This window comes from Coloeus monedula, assembly GCF_965178545.1.
Source record: "Coloeus monedula genome assembly, chromosome: 1".
NCBI classification, from domain to species: domain Eukaryota; kingdom Metazoa; phylum Chordata; class Aves; order Passeriformes; family Corvidae; genus Coloeus; species Coloeus monedula.
Genome location: NC_138781.1, coordinates 139359388 through 139378663, shown reverse-complemented (window position 1 = coordinate 139378663; position 19276 = coordinate 139359388). Strand labels below are relative to the sequence as shown.

At 36.3% G+C, this 19276-nt stretch overlaps 1 protein-coding gene across 12 annotated transcripts in view; it reads right to left on the bottom strand.

The window, feature by feature from the left end:
• RIMS2 (regulating synaptic membrane exocytosis 2) overlaps window positions 1-19276 on the bottom strand; it is a gene marked incomplete at both ends in the record, with an annotated part of 450969 nt that overhangs the window by 333178 nt on the left and 98515 nt on the right. For all 12 annotated transcript variants that reach the window (XM_082292380.1, XM_082292391.1, XM_082292399.1 and 9 more), the window contains one exon: window positions 3366-3673. In XM_082292380.1, coding sequence (XP_082148506.1) covers window positions 3366-3673 — 308 coding nt within the window. The remainder of the gene's footprint in view (window positions 1-3365; window positions 3674-19276) is intronic.

Sequence of the window (19276 nt, the reverse complement as noted above, 5' to 3'; positions counted from 1 at the left end):
ATACTTGATTTAAAGAACTACTAAGCAACGATTGCTGCAACACCCATGGAAGCTGCAAAGGTTAAAAAAACTGTGACAAAAAGAATGTATTTTACCTTTCTATTCAAATCAGAACCCAAGTGCATAAAGTCTTAGCAATACCTTTTTTTTTCCACAAGTGGTTATTGTTTTTAACATTTTAAATTATTTTTTATGTCAAAACTAATGTCCTTGGGATGAAAAATAAGACAGAAACCATAGTTCTCACTTTCTACTTACTTCCATTATCGTGATTGTGCAAGGCAAGCATCAACCACTTCTAACATTGGAGACTTTTTTGGCTATTACGTTATTATTTTGGACATTTTGAATGGCTGTGTTTTTCTCGAAGAATTCCTTCATGTAGACAAATGGTCTAACATACTAGTTAGTTGCTCAATTTCTGCATATACCTAGTTACGAATAGAAAAAAAAACTTGTCATGATGATCTCCCATACAACATTTTTCTCTATTGGTTGGCTCTTTCAGTTAATGTTAAAAAACAGCCAAAACCCAATAACATGAAGCATTCAAAAAGAAGACAGAAGCCCTTAGAAAAAGTTGTATAGAATTTCTTGAACACAACAGCATGTTTCAAAGAGATAAAATTATCTTACTTAATTTGTTCAATAATAATAAGCATAGCATACATAGATTTATAGATTTTAATATTAAAATTATATCAAATTAGGATATATATATATATTCTATGCATGACTTCAGTGTAAAGAGAATATATTATCTTCTCCCCTTAAAGGTGTTGAATGTAATAAAATTGTGCTGGATTTAAAGCCCAGCTGGCAAACAAGTACCACACAGCTGCTTGTTTACTCCCTCCCAGCGAGATGGGAGAGAGAATCAGAAGGGTAAAAGATAGAAAACACAAGAGTTGACACAAAGACAGTTTAAGAGGTCAAGTAAAAGCCACTCACACAAGCAAAGCAAAACAAGGAATTAACTCACTGCCTCCATGGGCAGGGAGGTGTTCAGCCGTCTCCAGGAGAGCAGAGCCCCATCAGGTGTAACAGTTACTTGGGAAGACAAACTCCATCACTCCAAATGTACCCCTCTTCCTCCTTCACCCCACTTTATTTACTGAGCATGACATCATATGGTCTGGAATATCCCTTTGGTCGGTTTGGGTCACCTGTCCCAGCTCAGGACAGGTGTTGTATCTCCTCCCAATCTCCCATGCACCCCCAGCTTCCTCACCAGTGTGGCAGTACGAGAAGCAGAAAAGGCCTTGCCTCTGTGTAAGCCCTGCTCAGCAATAGCACAAACATCTCTATATTATCCACCCTGTGTTCAGCTCAAATCCAAATCATGGCTCCATACCAGCCTCTGTGAAGAAAATTAACTCTACCCCAGCCAAAAACAACACAAATTGTAAGCCTTCCTGGTATTATTGATGAGAATAGCAGTGGCACCACAGCACATACAGATTTCTCCCCACCATTGAATTCTGGGCTAGTCTTTCTCAGCACTGTTGATATTCTCCTCTAAAAGCCCATTTTACCAGTAAGACTTTGGTTGGGCATCATGGAGGAATCTTTTTCATTAGGTCCAGAAAAAAAAAGTCTATGTGAGGAACATCAGGGAATATAATTATTCAGAAGACCCTCTATCCTTCAGTAGAACATAATATATATCATATTCTAAGCATACTTGTATATGTTCATTAGGGAACCTCAGAATTATTATCAAAAATAAAACATGAAGAGGCCAATGAGTGAAAAAACTGTCTGAGCTTAAATAATATATTAAGTAGAAGTGATCACAACCAGAAAAATAGTTCTGTTTTCAGGCACAAAGCCTACATTCTTCCCGTTAGAAAATATTACTTTATACTCTCCATGTTTATCATTTAACTCCACTTAGAGTAAATGCATACTTTGTATCTCAATTATATATTTATTTATATATCACTCTCCCTCCATATTTCTGCATGCATATAATGTAAAAACACATTCAGAGTTAAATGCTGTGGCTAACAAGGGTTTGGGATTTTTTGTTATCACATGATCTATGATATTAATTTCCTGGCAAAATTAAGGGGCAAAAATTAACCACAAGAGAATCAACCTTTGTCTCCTGCTCCCTAGTGTCAAGTTAGGGTGCCAGCTGTGTTTTTCAGAGACTACACATATAACTGAGGAGCACTCAGGACAACTAAGTACTGAACCCAACAGCCAAAATCAGAGCAAAAAGCAATAGGCAGAATAAGTTAAAAAGGCTAGATTAATTACATTCAATTTGTTCTCATGTAAGACCAAAAATAGGAAATAAAATATGGTGGAATTCAAGAGGTGAGGAAAAAGGAAAACTATTTTTGTTATACTAAATGTAAAAGATACTATATATGTCTAACTTGCTTCAAGCTCGCAGAATAAATGCTGTAATGAGGTCATATTTGGGCAGCAGAGAAAAGCTGCCAGCTTATACTGTTCTGGCTGCCAAATTCCAAGGCAGTTGGAGGTCTCTCACACACGCATGAGGATATCATTTCCATGGAAACACCTGAGCAACCTCACTCTCATCTTTCCCTTCCCACCATATTTAAAGTTCTATACTGGTGTTGCTTAGGAAAAAATTTAATTCATTCAATGAAACCATTTTTATTTTTGTGTTCCAGTAAAACTTAGCCACAGAGGTTGAGAGTTTTCTAGTGCCTTTTAGTATAATCATATCAAGAAAAAGGGAGGAAAGTTCCTGCTCCAGTCTCCTACTAAGCCAGCTCTTACTACATTTAGCACCGATAGAGTTACAGTTTCAAACAACACAAGTAGCATCAACGTAAACCAGTAAAGGAAAAAATATTTATACTAATGACAGTAACTAACAGCAAGAAACTGAGAAACCACGAAAAGGCTCAGGTCATTACACAAAAATTTCACCATTCTCAATACTATATACTGCAAGTACAACCAGATGTTTTAATTCAGTAGTCTGAACAGACACTGTCTTCCATTAATCTGCCTTTCTGAGTCCTATTTTGGATTACTAAAACTTTGCTATAACGTTAGTGACCACAAAAGAAATATGGTAACATTCTGCACAGCACAATGACTGTGATTTGACAAAGTTGCAAGCACATGGACAAACTCTGTCACACTGCAACTGTCATGTCCCACATTTTTTCCGAGAAGGAATGAAGAGCACACACTGGTTATGACCATCTGAAACCAACAAAAGACTTCTCAGTGCTGCTTCAAAATGCCATGCTTTATTCTGTAGCCTATTTTATAGGCTACAGAATAAAAATAAGACAAAATTTTAAACGATACAATCAAATTTGTAGCATAAATTCATCAGATCTCATCAGGATAAACATTAAATACTTTCTTACCTGTCTGATGTGTCACTAGTTACTTGATGCTTAACTGTTGAACCATTCTTAATTGAGTCTTGTCTTGTGAGCCCTTGTGGTCTGTTTTTGTCCAGAGCTTGTGTGGATATGTCACCTGGTGGTCCTTGGTACTGCGGATGCTCCTGCAGTTTTGCTTTTTTCTCCTGAGGTGCTTCCTCGTTCCGCAGAGCTCTAACACCTTCTTGGTCCGGCTGCTGGGGTGCATGTGATCCGCTGTTATAGAACCAGGCTCCTGATTTTGTGAGGATTTCTTGTTGTTTTCGGCACAAGTTACATACCCACATTACCTGTTCAGACATATTTAAATGTAAAATCCGTTAGCTTGTAAACACTGCATGCAAAGTTTTCAGCAAGCACACATCAACTGACTGTTACCATTTCCAAAGGTAGAAAGGCTATGGTTTTAAGTCTATTAAAATTACAGTATCTTAGCTCAATACAATAAAATATGTCTGTACAACCTTGGAGTAACTAGTTTTGGGAAAAAATACAAACAAAAATACTTTTAGTCTTTTTTTTTTTTCATTATTTGCAATACAAGGAAAAACAACAGATAGTAGCAATATAAATGAAAAGGTTCTAATACTGAGGTTCCAATGGTAATAAGTGTAAGCTTTGAAAATTAACACTATAATTTGAAGATGATAGAAAAAAATTAATTAAGAAGTCATTAAATTTTTAATCCATTTTAATTCTCTCACTAACAGTAAAGAACTTTAGAAAAGGTAATCTGCTGTTACAAACAAGTAATTTCATAACTCTCCAAAATGCTCCGCTGATTTACTTCCATGGTGGTCTATATCCTATGTGTACATGTAGATGCTGACTTCAAGAAGTGACTTCAATTTCAGAGCAATTTTAAATTAAAGCCATTTTATAACTAAAGTAACACAATGTATAAGGTGGTGTATCTCTCCACTTCATAGCCACAATTTAGCTTTCACTATATATTTACTAAATTATTAAAATTACTACAGCTTCCCAGTTATGTGATCTTGCATATAGTAATGAGATTTTTTTAATATTCTAAAATGTACTTGCTTGCAAAGCTTTTGTATCTGATCACCTTAGTCACATGGCAGTTCAGGAAATAAACAACACCAATTATCTGTAAGTTAATTTCACATTCAGCTATTAAGTTATATGAGAATAAATCAGGATGCAGTGAATCAAATACAACACAGCAGTCATGAACACATTGGACCATTCAAACTGATTATCATGTTACCCTAAAATTTGGATTGTAGATAGTATTAATCTACTGCAAGTTTCATCCTTCACTCCTTAATCTTCATTTTTCTTAAGCCTTAGCTCAGATTTCCTTTTCTTTTTCTTCTCTTTATATATTTTTGTCTAAGTACACCAACAAAATTGCACCAGTTTTGCTATATATTCCTTGAATGTCTACACTCAGCCTTCAATCTAGTTATCATGTCTCCAGTTCTAATCCTACAGCAAGCTGCCTTTTCTCCAATGATTTAGAGCATAGGACATTCAAAGGCTTACATCAGTGCTCATCACTCTTTTAAATGCAGCCAGCTCCATGGAATCACATTGAAGATGTAGTTCCTACCTCCACAATACATTTAGCTCAGTCCAGTAGAAAAGGTTTCAGAAGCTGCAATCTGTATCTTGCTTTCATTCTCCAGGCTGTTATCTAATAGATAACTTGGGTCATGCTCTCTAGTCAAGTCTCACAATAAATCTTTCAATGAGGGCTTCATATAGAAGGTCACTTGGATGCAAGGTTCATACTCAAACTAAAGTCACCAACTGCCTCATTCACAAAGTGTTGGGCTGGGGCAAAAAAAGGAGGCATCAGTTGCCCATTCAATGGTGGTGGCATGCCCTATTCTGGTAAACTTCCTTCTTATCTTTTTATAGGGCTGATGTCATTTATGAGAACTCATGTCTGCTTACATCAAAAAGACAGAACAAACCATCAAAGCACTGAGGACAAAAAAAGAGAGACCCCCCCCCAAGTAGCAGGTTGCTCTCTGAGATACATTAGATGTCCTTAGAGGACATTCAAAGGCCAAAACTGTGTATGCTTCAGGCCTGAACATCATTCAAATACAAATTTAAGAGCAGGCCTGTTTTACCTTTGCTAATTAAGTTAGAAAGTACATGAGAAAGCACCAAAGTGAAATTTAAGAACCCAAGACAGAAGTATTTTTGCCCTCTATAATCAACAGCAGTTAAAAGGCTTTAATATTTCTGCCAGGTCTGTACATAGCAGAAAGTAGTTCTAACCTTTTCATGCATGTGACAGAGCAATGAAAGGAACAATTATATGAGAATGCAAATATATAACAACTTGAATGACAATGAGATAAAATCCACCAAAGTCCTCATTTGCTATTTTCACTTCTATTAGTAGATGTTAAATATCACAAAAACTATATACTACAGTCAAAACACTTGGGCAACTTTGTCCTTGGCTGACAGTCATATTTTGTCCTCAGACAATGGACTCCAGGATGACCAGTATTATTCTCTTGTACCCAACAGAATAAGAGTTCCCTCTGAATGAATATGATTTCCTATCGCCTCCTCTAAAACTAGAATCAGGAAGAGTACTCCTGACCTAACCTGAATCCTGAAAAGTTTATTTAGGGTATTTCAGTTTGAAAAAAAAAATCAAACACATGGCGTTAAAAATGCATAGATTCATGAATTTTGCGGATTCTTTTTCTGCTTTCATAGAAGCATTTAATGATAATTACAGGTCACGCTTCTGATAAAGCCTTATTTTCAACGTCATTTCAACATGCAGGATTTCATAGTGTTAACCCTAACAGTCATAATTTTAGCTTCAAATAATCACACACACTGAGAAGAATGCGAACTGTCACACAGACAGAAATGTTTGTGCTTTCGGTGAGCACAAAAATCACAAGCCCGCAAATAGTACTGGGCTAAATTGACTTCCCCATCTTATAAGAGCATGTAGAAGCATTCTTGCAATTTAAAAAATACTGGCAATTTATAGTGCAGACCTCTCAATTAAATGACAGACATACTTGTAAGATGGTGTCATAAGAGCACAGACAGGAAGGTGGCATGTTCCTGGGCAGGATTTCTCCTTCTGCCCCCAGGTGCCCGGGACAGAGTGCTCAACAGCTCACACACATGCAGAGCGGGTCTGTCCCTGCCAAGTCCCTGCCAGGACATAGCATTTACTGGGACTGTGACAGCAGCACTGCAGAGAGGCAAAGACCACATGAGTAGGCTGCATGCTCAATACCTGCATTTTGACAAACCTGCGAGGAGAAAACGTAGAATTTTCCCTTCTGAAAGAGAAATTTAAAAGGACTAATCCCTTAAATCAGAAATCTGTGCTCCAGAGTAGGCACACTATCTACTGCGCCCATTTGCAACTCTCCTAACCACCCTCCTACAAAGTTCAACAGTCATGAGCACATTTTGTACACAAAAATCTGTGTTGCAATCTGCAGGTGTCAGTCCTGCACACCAGAACACTGCCAATTTGAAAAGGAAACCAGGGGGAAAAAATCACCTCTCCAGCGTTAAGTACTAGTTCAGAACTAGAATTCCAGGCGCTAGTGGCACTGGGTCGGGATGTGCGTTTCCATAGGAAAGGCTGAAACACCACCTAGTGCATACAACAGGCATTGCTGAAGCTCAGTTCAAATCAACTTCTCATTGCGGAAAAGAACGCACTAAATATATCTGACATTTTCACATTAACCCTTATATCCATTTTTTTCAAATAATAATTTCTTCTTTTTATACACAACACTGAAAATAAGTATTCTAAATTTGCATTAGAGAGATACACCTTAAACCTTCCATCTGCTTTCCATTCACAAAGGTTAGTTCTATACACTGAACTAATAAGTTCTAACTCGTTTTTGATTTCTTCACTATTTTTGGCAAGATTATTCATTATATGCTCCCACTTCTAACACTGCCCAGCAGCTTTCATCACATATTATTAGCACTTTTTACTACATGGGCCCATAAAACAAATTCTGCAAAACCTACAGTAATCAGCCATTTCACATCTACGTATCAGAAGTAATGAATGCACAAAAATTACTTCTTTGTATTATTCTAAAAAAGATATTACAGTTTTTTGTTCTTAGATGAAATTCTTCAAAACACATTTGACACACCACTTTAACTTCAATAAATGGGAAATATATTTATCAAGAAATTACATCTGCAGATATTTCAAGCGAAAACAAAATGCAGTTTAATAAAAGGATATAGTATGACATTCATTTTACTATTTTCAGATAGATCATGTGAAAAGACAGCTACCTTACAAAACACCATTCACTATTCCCATAAGTATAGTTATAGATGGCCTAACACTAAATCCTGAGAACAAAATGGATACCTTACTTTAAGATTAGATTAAAAGGCTCAGTATATTTGATTATATATAACTTGAGTTTAATAGCTTTGACACTACAACCTAAGAAATAATTATGCCAAATCCTCATCAGCCTTCAGAACATTACTTCGAATTACAGGTGTACCGAGGTGAAAAATTGTCCTGGAAGGCTTCCACAGTATTTCACCAAATCTATTAGAGTTCACCTGCTTGGCACAAGCATCTAATATATATTGGCATTACATTAACTGTTGCACTTGCTGCTAGTAATCTTAAGCAAAGTTCATATGTTTTAATTACATTTGTGTTTGTGTTTCTTTTTGGCTCTCACATTTCATGTAAGATACAATTCCTTAAAAATTACACAAGGTAACAAGACTGTAGCATCAAAAGAAAGGAGGCAACAAAAGGAAGAGTAGAAAAACTCTTTGCTTGGGTCATCAAGGTAACTAATCATGATTACTTACACATTACTGCTAGTCCTTTTTTTCCCCTAATTTGTCACAGGTGCAAAACTTCATTACATCATGGAGCAGTGCAATGTTTGAAGCCACCCTGTACTAAGGAAGTTTCTTCGAGGACATAGTACATCTCTCTATTCATCACTATGCTGATGACAGGATCACGGAATCATGAGCATTGGAAGGGACCTCTGGAGATCATCCAGCCCAGCCCCTCTGCCAAGGCAGAGTCATCTGGAGCAGGTGGCATAGGAACATGTCCAGGTGGGTTTGGAATGTCTCCAGAGAGGGAGTGAGATGCCTGGGCAGCCTGGTTCAGTGCTCTGCCACCCTCAGTGTTAGTAAGTTTTTCCTCATGTTGAGGTGGAACTTCTTGTATTTTGGCTTGTGGCCGTTGCTCCTTGTCCTGTCACTGGGCACCACCAAAAAGAGTCCACACGACGATGTGGAATAGACACTGCAAACCAGCACTGGCACTATGTAACATGAGTCACCTTCCTCTGTCCAGTCACAAAAACTAAAATTTACTGTAAAATCTGCTTCTTCTGCTTCAGGTAATATAGACCCAGTATCTGTACAGGCCAATAGTATCTTCCTTTCCTCTAGTCCCTGTTTCTGCTAATCTTGGCTCATTTTGCCTATTTGAAATGTAACAGTGTTTCTGAGGAACTGTAAGTTCAATAAGAGAGCTTCCTGGATTTGGGACTGTGAGAATCCCTTTCAACATCACCTCCCCAGAAAATGAGATGGAACTGTTTTTCTGGTTATCTTTTTTTCCAGAATACATTAAGATCTCCCAAAATTTTCCAGTAAAATAACAACATTATTAGTTGTCCCTGTCAAAAGTAAAACTTTTTAATTTTCTGTTTATTACTTAGAATTCAATCTTCCTTGAATTGGACTATAAGACTTCTCAAAGTTAGCTAAAACATAAAATCTTATCTATTTGGTTATATACACCACCAAAACATGTCTCATGTTTGCACTAAAAAAACAGTAATTCCCTTTTGCTCTCCCCATCTGCAGTCTATGCTCTCTCTTACAGCCAAGAGTACTGATTTCCACTACTGGTGAGGGAAAATCTGTTTTCTGAGGTGCTTCCTTTAAAAATTTCTGGGTTGACATTCCTTTTTAATGAAAGTGTCTATGACTGTGGAAAACTTATATATAGCATGTGCTATCCATAGCCAACATTCATATTTTTGGAAGACACAGAGGCTTTTGCAATGTCTCTAGGATTTCTCTATAGAGACATAATTCTAGAGGTCTGTGTCCAGAATACAGATGCATCTTTTGCAGCTGCTAAGATCTATTTTAAAGACACAAAATCATTATTTTGGAGTGAATGGAATAAATCTTTATGCTCATACATTGTAAGCAGCAGAGTCTGGTTATAACTTTAATGAAAGTCTTCCATTTCATTTTACTGCTCTGACTGTACAGACAAGTTCCCTTTTCATTTCCTTCTGTTACATTAATGCATTTTGTCAGTAAAATATATTACAGGAGCAAAGTTAATCTCTGAATTTGTGACTTTTATAAAAGTTGGTAAAGATTACCTATTTTTTCATTATTTTGATATGCCACTAGTCTGTGCTATGGTACTGACTTTCATGTTACAATCAGTTTGACTGAATGCCAAAACTGCTATAATGTTTATTTGCCTTACATCTGTAATGACAAACAGATACCTATACCCCAAAATTGTATTAAATATCAGAAGAATTCCAATACCACTTAAGAAAAGTGGGAAAGCTTATAATACTGGTATGAAACAAACACCTTTACATATATTTTAAGGGATAGGTGTATTTGCACTACAAAAATTCTTTGTACTGGGGGGTGACTATATTTGCTCTTGACTTTGTAGTGAATGGATATATCATGTATGAAAAGTTGTAATGGCCATAAACGACCAAGTCAGCATGAAATAAGTGTATCACTTCTTGTGCATGCATGTGATGCAGTATATTTACATGACACTATCTTCCAAGAAGAAGAGGAAATTATGTGATTACATTTTTTAAAAGGTACACACTCTTTTGTACCAGTGGTGTCCTTATCCTAATGGACAGTGTATCTCTTTTGCATCACTCTTTTATCATCCTTAAGACATATACTAGTAATTTTGTTCATACATTTTTTCAACCTAGAGTATAATTTCTAATCCATGAGCAAAATTGCTCATATAATTATCAAGTAAGACATTTGACTAGGAAAACAGATTATTTATGTTCACAAAAATGGGGGGGAAAAAAGCCCTCCATGTGCACAGTAGGACTAGAAACTGTTAGTTAGAACATTAATCTAGCTGGGTTAGTATAAGCCAGAGTACATCCTTCCTAAAGTATATTGCATAAAAAGAAGTTGTTCATGTATAAAATATATTATATTCTTCAAGATCTGTAAAGGCAATACTTTGGGTTTTTTCACTATGGCACAGGCACAACTCAACACTGCCCAGTCCATGCCAAGGAAGACAGTGCATAATTCCCACATAGTGCCATATTGACCATACTCAGCTCTTTCATGAGCTTTCATGATTTCATTAAGTAGAATGGTGTACAGACTTCCAGTGAGACAATGGCTATTGTGACATCGGGTGTGATTTGGACATAGTACAAACTGGCCAATATTATGTCTCAACAAATACAGCTGCACTGCTTCCAAAATGGAATTCATAAACCTACACAGTACTCCGGAGGGTCATGAGGGTCTATTTAATAAGTGCAGTGGGTTTGGCACGAAATTAACCTGCTCTAAGTGAACAGAGTTTACAACATGGTTCACAATGGATACCTTTAACCTTGGAAATTTGAATAATTACTGAATATATTGAGAATGTACAGTCGACCAAGCTACACATTTACTAAATGTTCAGATTTGTAACAGTCTCAGAAAAGCAAGAGAACTGAGCACACATTTCCTGCACTTTTCTTAGGAAACTTAAGCGCCTTAAGAATACTGGATAGGAAGAAACCTCATGGATTGCTTCCAGTTGCCTGCTGCTTCAAAGAAAAAAAAAAAATTAAATTTGTAATTTAATAAAATTTTATCTTAAAATTAACTATAAATAAAGAGCCCAAAATCTGTCAAAAGGCTTTTCCAATCCCTACAGCTACAATGGAAATAATGCCTTTCAATTTCCAGTGCTCATGTATTCCAAACTAGTTTCTTGCTATTTATTCTTGTACCAGTATTGTCATTAAGTGTAAATAGCTCCTTTCTCTCCTCAGTGTTTGCTGCCTGATGATTTTATAGTGACCAATCACATACCCTCTCTGCTTTCATTTTTCAAGACCAAATAGATTTTGCTCTTTGAGACTACGCCTATATTAGCAAGACACAATCCTGTCACAGGGCCAGGTGCTGGCCCAGGATTGCCTGCTAATTCTTATGCTTCCTGGCACAGTCAGGCCTTTGCTAACCAGCATCTCCCAGACAATGCCAGCACACAGTGTAGAAAAACAGCATGGAGCAGAAACTGCTCCTAATAAGCAGTTTGCACTCAGTTACCCTGCTATGGAAAGCAGAATTCAGTACTGTTGATCAAGACTGAGCCACAGAGGAGTCCCTGGCCTGTGTAGCTCAGAGAAGAAAGCCTTATTAGTTCTTAAATTCCTGATTTTACACTTAGTGGTATTTTACTGCACTCATTTTCACTACAGGAGTTCACAAGGTCATCTGGTTCTCTATTTTGCAGTATCCCATTGCTCCCCTGTGCTGATAAGCATCCAACTTTGTGTAACCAATGTATTTAATTACAGCACTCTTTTCTCTATGCCAAGGGCACTACTGAAAGTATTAAAGATCTTCCCCAGTACAAAGGCTTGAGGAACTCAGCTAGGAAGTTGTTTACAGCTTTTCCCTCTAATTCTTTATTCAATTAATCCTCATTGTTTCAGTTTAACCAGTAATTTCTGGTGGTCTAGTAAAATTTAAGCTCCTGCAAAGTTAGTTATTTTTACACTAACCCTTAGCCATCCCTGCACAAAACCAAGTTCCTTGAATTCATCAGTCCAATTGGTTTTGCCTATCTGTTCCCTTAATTCCTCAAAAAATAAATCTCTCAATAAAGACTGTTGTTAGAGCAATTTTGCTCATGGATTAGGAATTTGTGAAGGAGGAAAGACAAATTTTTGGTAAAAAATACAAATAGGCAATTATGGTTGGAATAAGGCAATACAAATAGGCATTAGAATTACTAATTTTCAAAATTTTTCCAGCAAAGTGGTTGACATTAACAGCTTTTACACAAATATAGAATGTCTGAAAATATTAAAGGGGTTTTTTAATAAAATATTGTTACAATAATTTCTTAAATATTTTAATAACAATTATTATGAGCTATTATTATGCTAAATATTTTTTCCCACCAAATTTGGGACATAGTAGAAATAATCCAAATGCCACTTCTAAGTTTTTTTTATTTTATCAAGACTTTTACTCTCACAGGCAATGTTAAATAATATTCAAAAATCTTAAAGTGATTTCATTTTGAGACTTTTGTTTCCTAAGAGTCTCAATTAGATGTTATTTATGCCTCTTTGTGTTCAAAAATCTGGACTAATGTCACAGCTTCATTAAGGGACCAGCTAATAAAAATAACAAATGATCTACAGCCCAGAGGTGTTGAGCATATTCATTAGTTAACACTTGTAAACCATCGGAAGATGAATGGCACTAAGTGTTCACAAGTTATTTATAAATATAAGACACAATGTCAACATCAACAAGGGACCAAAAGGGAGGAAATGTGACAGGACCACAATAAGCCTGGGGTCTGTATGCAGATGGCACTAAATTGAAATCAACAGAATTACACCATTTACATCATCTGTGTCATCATTCATTACTGAAATTGTCTGAGAAAAATGAAAGATCCAACTCTAATGAAATGTAACATAATGGTAATAGAAAAATTGAGATGCTTATCATGTAGTTACTGGTGTATTGAATCCCACATAAACATTCTTCAACTTTACATGAACTTGCTGCCTGGGCTCTAACAATGTAGTCACAGCAGCACAGCTCTCAGACAAAATATAAAACAAATAGAATCATCGAATATATTGAGTTGGAAGTGATCCATAAGGAGTATCAATTCCAACTCCCTGCTCCTCAAAGGACTGCCTAAAACTGAACCATATCATTATGAGCATTATCCAGATGCTCCTGAAACAAGCTTGGTGCCATGTCCAGTTCTCTGGGGAAACTGTTCCACTGACCAACCACCTTCTGGGTGAAGACCTTTTCCTAATGTCCAATCAGAAGCTCCCCAGCCCCCTTCCCCATCCCTGTGAGGAAGCCGTAGTCTGCAATGAGGTCACCCCTCCGCCTTCTCTTCTCCAACCGGGACAAGCCAAGTGACCTCAGCCACTACCCCTAAGTCTTGCCCATAGGAAGAATTTTCACCACTTTAATCTCCTTCCTCTGGACTCACTCTAATAGTCTGAGGTCCTTTGTACGCTGTGGTATCCCAAACTGCACACAGCACTCAGTGAGGCCACACCAGCTCACAGTATGGTGGGACAATCACCTCCCCCCACCAATTCTCAATGCTGTGGTATCCAGCCTGGAAACCTACACTGAGTTGCACACTACAACAGCTACACATCTTATGACTGCAATAGCTGCAGCCACAGTTAACCCTGACAGAATAGTAAGAAAATCTAACATTAAAAAGAAAATTATATGTATGTCAGTATGTTTGTTTCATGAATTTCAAAACAGAATAGGAGACTAAGGGTAAAAAAGCAACAGACTTAGTGACACCTTACACAGTCAGGTATATACGCCTATCAATATGCCGAAGGGAACAATTATATTTAACAAAAGGAAAAAAGGAATTTATGAACAATGGAATAAAGCTCTTTTTTCTTTTTTAATCCAATGCCAAATAGTCCCCTTTGTTAGGAAGCAAATAAAGTTAACTGCCTATATTTCTACTTTATATATATTGACATGTTTCTGTACTTCCATAATTATTTCTTACTTTAAAATATCTACAAATTCCACATATGCAAAATCCTTCTGCTACTTCAGCAGAAGCAACTAGGTGAATGCTTCCCCTTCTCTGCTCGTATAAATTAGCAGGCTTTGAAAGCATTATTAGTGAGAATTATCACCTTTCCTAAACTTAGTTCTATTTCAAATTCACTCAGATAATTGTATCTACAGTTTAATGACCACTTCCTTCTTTATAGCTCTTTTGCACCATTCCCTCTTGCAGGAAAAGTGAAATATATCATGGAAGAACTCTTTATGTACATATTATGTGTATGTGAGCTGACAGTCCAAAGCAGTCATACCTTAATAAGTCCTTAATGTTCTTCCAAACTCTTAATATGAGAATCCAGATGAAGTAAGAACAGCAAACAAGTCATGGAGTAAGTGTCTTGAAGAACATCAATAACTGAATTTCTCATCAAAAAAGAACCCACACTACAATTTCAATTTGCAGCTAACAACTAAGTATTAGACTTTTCAAAGAATATTACTGAATTACAAAAATAATTTTGTCCTGAAAAAGTTTGCATCAGTATTTGAAGCTCTCACAAGAATAAAAGGCTTTCTAGAAGTATATCCTGGAAACTATGTCTGTGCCTTAAAAAGGACATAGAATTGGCCTTAAAAAGAGCATATAGTTTGTTAGGAATTCTTTCTAAACAGGCTGTGTCGTTTTACATTCCAACTTACAGCTGGAAGCTCTTACCAGTTTACCCTGTTAAACCACTGAATCTTACTATTGATACATCTCCATGTGGCTTCTGTTTCTCCCTTCATTTTTTCAATATTCACTACAGACAATGTAGAAGGAAGCAAGTCAGCTCAGTGAAGACACCACATGCAGCCTATATAAATGGCTAGACTAAATGTTTGAGGCTTTAGAAAGAAAATCTCAACTTTTGTTGAGATTAAATCCAGAGACAATGGTTTCTTTATAAAAGAATTTTTAATCTTCTCAGAAGGTGAAGTTATATGTGTTTTAATTCGCAGTTCTGGACTAACCCATATTTAAGTCCATGGAAAGCGAAGACAGTGGTCTACTTCTCTCTGGTAAAGCCCTCCCTTTGTTCCCTAGCTGCTAAGTGTAAGTTGTAACTGGTGGCATGCTCTCCCTCGAGCAATGGCCTTACACAGCAGGCAGCCATTCTCTGGACTTAGGGCCTGAATAAACCCTCACCTATGATAGTATCCCATTCACAGTACTAAATACATCCACAGCATTTTATTAAGCTTTTGGTACGACAGAATTACAGTAGTCTAACATTCTAGGATCATAGCTATTTTATTTCAAAGTCTTTTATAAATAGCCAGTTAAGATAAACAGATGAATAAGCTATAAAACAAAAACAATCATATTAATCTAGAAGGACTCCAGAAACATAAATTATGACCAAAAAAATCTTTTGCAACATGGTCAATATTAATAAAGCATTTTCTCTTGAATAAAATATAGCTTGTTAGACATTTTTAATGAGTACTTGAGATTTGTGTCTGAATCTATACGCTAAATTTTGAACTAATTTTCACTTTTTGCTATACAATGTTAAGAAAAATGTAAACAATTATGCTCCTCCCAAGTTACTGAGGACAGACATTCACTACATAGAAAGTTTTCTTTGGCTACTCACAATGATGTCAATAATAAACAGAAGCCAAAGAAAGATTAGATAAAACCAAAAAAAATAATTCAAAGCAAAGTAAGAGCAATTTGCTTCACAACTACAGAGTAAAATAAATTTGTTAAAAAATATATAATCATCATGGTGTTATAATCTAAAAATTAACTAATATTGAATGCAAAGACACTAGGCAATTGCACACATTGGGAGAAATGGGCATTTGAACCCTATCTTCAATGTAGAGGTTAAACTAGTCTAATCTCTTAGAAAGGTACCATACTTTGCCTACCTAAAACTGGAAGAAATACAAATTGTTAACAGCAATAAAGATCATCTTTCATAATCACATGACCAAGTATCTGAGAGCAAGAACACCTTAATTAAACAGGTCATGACTCTGAAGTTGTGTAGCAATTACACTGAAACTGAAAGATGAACAGGTTAAATGAACACTAGTGATTAACACTGACCAACTTTAAACATTTAAAGATAAATGGGAGGTACATGTATACACAGTAAAAAAAAATTAGTCAGATACCCACTTAAATTAATAAAGATACATCTGGATTCTCTCAGTATTAAAACATTGTATGGATTTATTTTGTGAAAGCATATTATCCCCAATATCAAACAGAAATCCTTTTAATTTATGTATTTTGTTTACAAACCATTGTTATTTTATTTCTTGCAGATCTAATGCTAAAAGGGGCTTGTGAACAACATGAAACTAATCCTCAAAAAGCCACAAACAGTAACACACATAAATTGACCGAAATTGAATTAGCTACCTGAAATCCAAGCTTTTCCATAGATCTTCTTGATGCTGAATGAAGGCATCTTTATAATAATTCGAACCAAGGAAATTTTAATTTCTGAATACCCTGTTTATGGTTCATAGGTGACATCTTGTTTAAACACAGGATTTTTTACATTTATTTAAATTTTTCCTTGAATGCACTGAAGTTCAACATCTGCTAAAACTGTCTACATAAGTGCACTCATACTAAGCTAATAACTGCCTTGCCTGTGCATACAATATTTTGTATATGAACAGATGCTGGCCATGCGAATTCCTTTTTTCACACAGCAGATTTAAACAGCAAACAGATATCAACCCAGATGCAAGGCCTTTTTCATTTAATTCCCCAGCCTACCACTAAACTGTTCCTTGATGACACTAGCTAAATAAAGCTCTAAGTAAACATTCAAGGGGAAGCAAACACATTGGGAGGTTTGCCGCTTTACTCTATTCCTAGCAATGTCTTCATTATTTATATATATAGGCACTGGTTTCCAGCCACTGACGCTAAATCTAGATAATTAAACATTTATACCATCCCCTGCTGTGCTATAATGTCTAACTGTGTCCAAAGAGTCCTAGGTGTGCTGTTACACACCTGAGACTGAAATGAGGAATTTGCTGAGCTACCTTTGATAAAGGTCTACACCTGGAACTTAATAGCACATGGTAATGTTTCTGAATATTGCAACAGGTGGCAAATAAAACTTACTGCTCAAGAACTGTTTCATCTTCTGGCTCCAGAATTGCTATTTGTAATTGCTCTTGCTCTATTAATTTGAACAAAAGTGAAAATTTTTTGATGTGCTATAGTTTTTATTGTTATAGCAATGTTTCCATACGTGTTTTAAGACAAGATTATCTTAGGACAGCTTGCAGAAGAATTTCAATGGAAAATTAATCTATTTTGAACAATTTGAAGTTAAAAGATAAATTTCTAGTGCTATCAGGATGGGAAAAATAGCTAGCAAAACAAAACCTGGTCACTCTAATTTCACCAGACTCTCTAAATCACCTCTAGTGCTTTTCAGAAATTCAGTACCATCTAAAACCAAACCAGTTACCTCTAATTTCTGTACAGTAAAATTACACCACCATAGTGTACATGTAAAGGACAAGGTTTATAGGAAGAACTAGTGGTTTTTACACTGACTGTTGTGGGTGAAAAAAATTATACAAGTTTTTGGGCATATAATCCCTTGCTCATCTAATACAGAAGTACAAATACGACTGTAAAAAGAATTTCAGGCTCACTTTCATAGTCAATTTTCTGTACGTTCTTAAGCAAGAAACATATTGGTGTTCTTTAAGCATGGAGCACAGATAACAAAAGTAAAGTCTCCTTACATCGGATTGAAATAGCTAAGACCATTTTGAAGCTACATCATGTCAAGAAGTTGTTTTATTTTTATTTTCCAACTAACTTTTAAGGAGAAGCTGGAAAAGGAGATTGGCAGTTCCTAGGAAGACATTCCTCCTTCCTTGAACACTGTGAGGGTAAGCCATTGATCTGTGCATGAGAAAATAGGCCAAGGGGCATTGCAGTGATGAGGGGAAAAAAAAAAAAAAGATGAAATCTCACTCCTTCCCCATATCCCCCAACATCTCCAACAGCTCAGAGAAGTTAATGTAAAGTGGGACTATGGACTACAATGCTGTGTAATCTCCCTGTTCTTTGACTGTGATGGCCAACAGACAGTGTATCCTGGAATGACAGTAAGGCCCTAAAAGCTAGCAACACATGGGATCTAATTTAGGGAAAACACTTGTATGCCAATTTAACCATTAACAGGAGATATTTACTATGTATGGTCTTCACCAGATTTCAGGCAAGTTTAAGTCTGTTACTTGCAGATTTAGAAACCTTTGTATACTGACTACATTCTATCTTGTCACATCATGACAGTCTTGAAAACAGTGAAAATAAAGCTGGGTAACATTTTGAGTAGAGGACGTGACTTGATTGCAGGATAATTTTGACAGGCAAAAGGAGCAACCTAGTATTGAAATATGTTTGACAATCCAATTTCAACCAAGATGTTTGTTCACCTTCTGCTACTGGAGGTGCATTCTGTTAGTGATCAAGGAAACAAGAGTGTGGTCTGAACACAGTAAGATAAAGCAGAGCAGCTTAGACAAATGGATATGTGAGAAACAGGATCAGAGAACAGGCTTGGACAAGCGGCCCAAGTGGATTCAGGGAGATCTAAGCTGCCAACTCTCTGAATGACTTTTAGAGATCCCAATCTGAAAGACAATACTCAACAGCTGAGGAAAATCATTAAGCTTCCCACAGCAAAGAAGTAGCTCAGAAAATGATCCTATAGAATAGCTAGTACAGGAGACTTTTGTCAGAGGTATTCTAAGTATAGGAAATATTCTATAGTTTTTATGAGTCTCCTTCTAAAAAAGAGGTTTTTTCCAAATTTCATTGATCTGGAAATCAACATATTTCTTTGTTAAAATAAACACACAGAGCATACACAGCCCATGAAAATCTTGATGAGACTCTGAGTGTGTTTCTTCATAAGAAACACAAAATCAGCTTGCGTCAAGTATCAAGAACAGGGTAAGAGTTTCCCCAAACAGATATTTGCCAATAGCAAGAAGGCAGAGGTAGGAGAAGCAACCTACAGATT